This window comes from Ictalurus punctatus, chromosome 16 (assembly GCF_001660625.3).
Source record: "Ictalurus punctatus breed USDA103 chromosome 16, Coco_2.0, whole genome shotgun sequence".
Classification (NCBI taxonomy): domain Eukaryota; kingdom Metazoa; phylum Chordata; class Actinopteri; order Siluriformes; family Ictaluridae; genus Ictalurus; species Ictalurus punctatus.
In genome coordinates, this window is record NC_030431.2 from 2,763,702 (window position 1) to 2,769,701 (window position 6,000).

General features: G+C 38.8%; 2 protein-coding genes across 2 annotated transcripts in view; both read left to right on the forward strand.

The window, feature by feature from the left end:
- The window catches only part of LOC108276914 (collagenase 3), a 26,974-nt gene extending 26,780 nt beyond the window's left edge, over positions 1-194 (forward strand). The window contains exon 11 of the mRNA XM_053686674.1: positions 184-194. The gene's annotated coding sequence lies outside the window, so the exon portion shown is untranslated. The remainder of the gene's footprint in view (positions 1-183) is intronic.
- The window catches only part of tmprss2 (transmembrane serine protease 2), an 11,655-nt gene extending 5,983 nt beyond the window's left edge, over positions 1-5,672 (forward strand). The window contains exons 7-13 of the mRNA XM_017489886.3: positions 123-166; positions 2,083-2,251; positions 2,341-2,510; positions 3,098-3,193; positions 3,478-3,620; positions 3,704-3,856; positions 4,806-5,672. Of these exons, the coding sequence (XP_017345375.1) occupies positions 123-166; positions 2,083-2,251; positions 2,341-2,510; positions 3,098-3,193; positions 3,478-3,620; positions 3,704-3,856; positions 4,806-4,814 (784 nt within the window). The 3' untranslated portion in view covers positions 4,815-5,672. The remainder of the gene's footprint in view (positions 1-122; positions 167-2,082; positions 2,252-2,340; positions 2,511-3,097; positions 3,194-3,477; positions 3,621-3,703; positions 3,857-4,805) is intronic.
- The last annotated feature ends 328 nt before the right edge of the window (positions 5,673-6,000 follow it).

A 6,000-nucleotide genomic window follows, 5' to 3' on the forward strand; every position in this document is an offset into this window, starting at 1 on the left:
AAATAATACAGTAAACAGTTACGGTAATTATGCGAATGTAAATTACATGTAAAATACATGAAATACAATAAAAACGCTTTATTTCTTGGTAAAACGGATTTATTGATTGTTTCTCCTTCCAGTGCGAGATGCCAAACGAACACAGTGGTGACCCTGAAGTGTATCGGTAAATGATTTGTTAAATCTTTCTACCCTGTGGAGAAGCTGACCTTTATACTTTATACCGTCACACCAGGAATTAGTGGAACATGAAAAACAAGAATTGTTGTAGAACAAGTTATGATTCATCAGCATAAAGTACCGAAAGCTGAACTGTTTATCAGAAATGCTGACTAAAACGGAGTACAGTGCTTTTTTTTTTTTTTTTTTTTTTTTTAATTGACACCCTTGGTAAATATGATCAAAGAAGGCTGTGAAAAAATGTCTTTATTGTTGAATCTTTTGATCTTTTGTTAAAAAAAAAAAAGTCACTAAAATACTCATGGATATCAAACAACTGCAAACACAACACAGGTTTATCAAGACAAATATTTGGTAAATATGTGTGGGCAACAGTTATTGGCACCTTTATGAATTCATATGAGAAAAATATATTTCCTATACAGTATATTCCCATTGATAATTTATTTTTTTTTGTAGGGTGACTAGGAACATGAAATTGTTCAAGCCTGACTTCCTGTTTCACAGGGGTATAAATATGAGGTAACACACAGGCTAAATTCCCTTAGTCATTCATAACAATGTGTAAGACCAAGGAATGTAGCTGTGATGTGCGGCAAAAGGTTGTTGAGCTTCACAAAATGGGAATTGGCTATATGAAAATAGAACGAGCATTGAAAAGGCCAATTTCCACCATGAGGGAAATAATTAAGAAGTTCCAGTCGACTGGAAATGTCATGAATCGACCTGGAACTGGACGTGTGTCTGTATCGTCTCAACGCACCGTGAACAGGACGGTTCGAGTTGCCAAAAAATCTCCAAGGATCACAGCTGGAGAATTGCAGATGTTAGTTATGTCTTGGGGTCAGAAAGTCTCCAGAACTACAATCCGAAGTCACCTACATCACCACAGGTTGTTTGGAAGGGTTTCAAGAAAAAAGCGTCTACTCTCATCCAAAAGCAAACTCGAGCGTCTTCAGTTTGCTAGACACTACTGGAAAAGGGATCGGGTTCTATGGTCAGATGAAGGTGGTTTTGGAGCACACAGAGAGGTGGCCATATGGAAAAGTACCTCATGTCGACGTTAAATATGGAGGAGGATCTTTAATGTTTTGTGGTTGTTTTTCTGCCAGAGGACCTGGAGATTTTGTTAGGATACATGGCATCATGGACTCTATCAAATATCAACCGATATTAAATGAAAACCTGACTTTCTCTGACAGAAAGTTTCAAATGGGCGGTAGTTGGATCTTCTAACAGGACAACGATCCAAAACATGCATCAGAATCAACACAAAAATGGTTTACTGACTACAAAATCAAGGTCCTGCCATGACCATCCCAGCCCCCTGACCTGAACCCCATAGAAAACCTGTGGGGTGAACTGAAGAGGAGAGTCCACCAGCGTGGACCTCGAAATGTGAAGGATCTGGAGAGATTCTGTACGGAGGAACGGTCTCAGATCCCTCGCCATGTATTCTCCAACCTCATCAGGCGTTATAGGAGAAGACTCAGAGCTGTTATCTTAGCAAACCGAGTTAGCACAAAGTATCGACTAAAAGGATGCCAATTAATGTTGCACACCTATATTTAACAAAGTTTGTTAAAAATTTAAAAAAAATATAAACCTGTGTTTTGTTTGCAATTGTTTGATATCCATGACAGCAGAGTATTTTTGTGAATTTTTTAAACGGTTAAACAATAAAGACAAATTTTCACACTCTTCATATTTACCAAGGGTGCCAATATTAGTGGAGGGCACTGTATATTATTTAATCAGAAAAAAAAAAAAAACTAAACAACCCATGATCTGATCAAATCTCATTAACATTGTCACATGATGGGTCCAGTACATGGCACCATAGCGAGTTAGTTGAGTCATTTTGTAACCCTGTTATGAATTGCTCCTTGTGTTGTGCTCTAGATTGCGGAAAGTCTCTCGCTCCGGGAACGCGCATCGTCGGAGGGGAAGTGGTGAATAACCTGGGACGCTGGCCATGGCAGGTCAGTCTGCAGGCCAGGGGGAGTCACACGTGTGGAGGATCGATCATCACTCCATCATGGATCGTCACCGCTGCTCACTGCGTTCAGTCGTAAGCCCATGTGACGACATCTTTGTTGTTTTTTTTTTATTTTTTATTTATCCGCTGTTACTCAGTGACGTTCTTTCCTCATTCTGCAGACTTTCATCTCCAAGTCAGTGGAAGGTGTACGCCGGGTATCTGACCCTGAGCCAGATGAAATCCGCCATCGGCAACTCGGTCATGCTGATCATCTCTCACCCCGGCTTTGACACCGATAACAATAACGATATTGCTCTGATGAAACTGTGGACGCCACTCCAAATATCGTGTGAGTTACAATATAAGAGTTACAAGGAAGTGTGCTGTCAAAAAACATATACACGGTTACGTTTATATCTAGGTGTGGGTGAAATAAAAGGAAAAAGATATCACAATATCGCATTTCTCTGATTCCTGGATTTAAAAAAAAAAATCTTTTTGATGATACTTTATTTAATTTCAATTATTTTTGCTAAAATTACGATTAAAAAAACTTCTGAAATAAATATTAAAAGTAATGATCTAATGTGAAAATGTTTGCCTTAAAATTGACATAAAAAAAAATTATGATAAATATAATATTCATTACAAAATTTTTGAAATGTTGAACACTTAAAAGGGAACATTTTTTTGAGTAAAAATCTGGAAAAATGTTAACATTTTAGATGCAAATATTTGCACAGTTCACGAAGGCGTCTCTACGATACATAGCAATACAATAGAGGTTTTGAAACTTTATTTCACGTTTTTAAAATTATTTTTATTGAGTAAATATTCTGAAAATATGATCAAATAATAATAAAAAAAAAAAAATCAGGAAGAAAGCAAGTTTATGCAAAACAAACAATGTCCCCCTTTTTTTCTTTGATTATTTAGCTAGCATTAAACCAGTGTGCTTGCCGAACACCGGTCTCGACTTGTCAACATCAAGAACATACTATGTTACTGGATGGGGGGCGACCAGGAGTCAAGGTATGAACATATCTCACCAATCGTGTTCTAGTGTGACTGACTTTTATTTACATAACAAGCACGACAGAAGTACGGCACATTATGTGCACATTTAAAAAAAAAAATTAAATTTTTTTTTAAAGTGAACAGCTTAGCAGGTAGTAGCTTGAATTGTCAGCTATAAGCAGTCGTTTTATACCCCAGAGGACAAAGATCATACCAAACGAGAGGAAGGGAATATAAATATAAAGTTGCAAGCAATTAAGAAGCTGAACGTGTGACTCTAAATCCATGTCCTTCTCAAGGTTCTGCCTCTAACGAGTTACGTGAGGCTCAGGTCTCGCTGATTAGCAGGACGGTGTGTAACAGCCAGCAGGTTTATAACGGCCAAATCACGGACACCATGATCTGCGCAGGCAAGCTGGAGGGTGGAGTGGACTCGTGCCAGGTCAGCATTCGATACCTATCAGACACGGATGGAGAAAAATGTCTGTCATGCGAATGTCAGCGATAACATGTTCTTGTTTTTAGGGGGACAGCGGTGGGCCTCTGGTCACTTCGGAGAATTTTCTGTGGTGGCTGGTGGGAGATACTAGCTGGGGTCAGGGCTGCGCTATTCAAAACCGGCCGGGTGTTTATGGAAACGTGACCACCCTCCTCGACTGGATTTACACGCAAATGAAGGTAAGGGCATGTAACATGTGAAATAAGAATAAACCCGAGGTCCCACCCCAGACATGAATACTGTAGGCAATTTCAGAAAAATCCTCCAGGTCCTGCACGTTCTTTGCTTTTTCAGCATCTTCTGCATAGTTGACTCCTATCCAACAGCGGCTATGCGATATTATTGAGATCTCACTGAGGACGACTGAGGGACTCGTACACAACTATTACAGAAGGTGCAAACATTCACTGATGCTCAAGAAGGCAACACGATAGTTAAAAGCCGGGGCGGGGGGGCGTAAACTTTTGAACAGGATCATCAGTGTAAATTATTATTTTGTCTTTTGGGGAAACATGCAAATATCTTATGTAGCTTCTGAAGTGCACTACTAAATGAAAAGAAAAGAAAAAAAAGAAAACAAAATAATATCCTGTTCTAAAGTTTACACCCCCCTGGCTCTGTATCGTATCGTCTTCGTGAGAATCAGTTAATGTTGCTTAAAAGTCCTTGTGTTTAAACAACAGCAACAACAAAACCTGTCTACTCAAGAAAATGAGTGTAACCCGGTTCTGAATGCGCATAAATTTCCCCGGCGTAAAAATATTGACGTGGCTTTTGGACGCGTCGGAAAGGAAGCTCTGTCCGATTGAAGAAGGGTGACGAAAGATCTCTCGGGATTTCTTCTACACAGAGTACTTATAAAAGCTGTGAGCTCTAACCGCACCCCTTATCCCGACATTTAACATTTACATCTTGCTTGTATGAGTAATTACATGAGTAAGTTTGCATTTGTGTGTTGGGTTTTAAAACGCAAGACTTCACAATAAAGACGAACGCGTACGCGTAATTTATACACACAAGGCTGTGACGCAACTGGGGAAGGTTCACCAGGTGAATAAGCAGAATGCAGAATGGTTGTTCTTAATTTGGTTTATGATGTGTGTGTGTGTGTGTGTGTGTGTGTTCCAGAAATATTAATTTGAAGTCTGGGCAAAATGGATGGACCTCATGGACCTTCATTTCCGAGGAACTTCATGAAGGATAATTTTGAAGATGTTTATATTTATATATCCTGTGGATTAGCAGTATTCCCTAATCGTTTATGTTCAATGAATTCTATTTTTGTATAAGGTGGTTTTATTTGTTCCTTTTTTTTCTTTTTTTTTAAGGAAATTTTGACTAAAGCTAATGTCAGATGTCTCGTGTTTGTGGTTTTAAACACTTCAACTATTTATTGTAAAAAAAAAAAAAAAAAAAAAAAAAAAAAAAAACACCTTAATGACTAACCTGTTTAGGTTGTTTTTAAGCACCGTGTCAGATACATTAAATCAAATGTACGAATCAGTGTGTTGCGCTCCAGGTAGCCGACGTGTTTTTTAAGACTGTCGTGAAAGCAAATTGACTTGCGCTTTATTTGCACAAGCCGTTTTTTTTCTCCACACACTACCCCTGAGCACAGCGAGTTCGGAAACGGGGCGGGAGTGGCCGAGAAAGTGGCTTTGATTCTCTTCCTGCGCTGATGGTATTTCTCCATAAAGACAGTTTATGATTTTATGTAGCAGATTTTATATACCCTTTAAAAACCCAAGACACTTCTAAAACATAAGGTGTGTGTTTATAAAAATGAATATGATTGTAGAATTCCCTCTGTTTCTGTACAAACAGTATGAATTAAAATTATTATTGTATATGTGTGTGTGTATACACATATATATACACTCAAATCTTAACTGTACTCCTCCTTACAGTATGGGTTTAATCCCAATCTTGGATTAGGTCAGTATACTCCTGAAGCCTCCACTCCATTCGAATTAAACAGATGCTTAAATACGTTTACCAAGCTAATGTCTCAATTCGGATGTGCTAAAATATTCTCATTCATTCTCTCCCTCCCTCTCGCCATGTCTAATCAGTGCACGTTGGGATCTGGGTTCTAATTGGCAGATGCCCAGCCGTGTAGGATACATCTGCTACCTGTTTGTGCCAATTAGCAGATGTGCGACCTCTTTAGCGGGTTAACAGATGTGGCAAATTAGGGACTCATTTGGATGAATGCTTGTTTTAGCACAAGGGCCTCTGCAATTATATCGACACCAGGAAGTGGGGTTTTATCCGTATTCGTTTGTTCTTCGAGGTCTTCTGATCAAATTTGCAGGGAAATAAT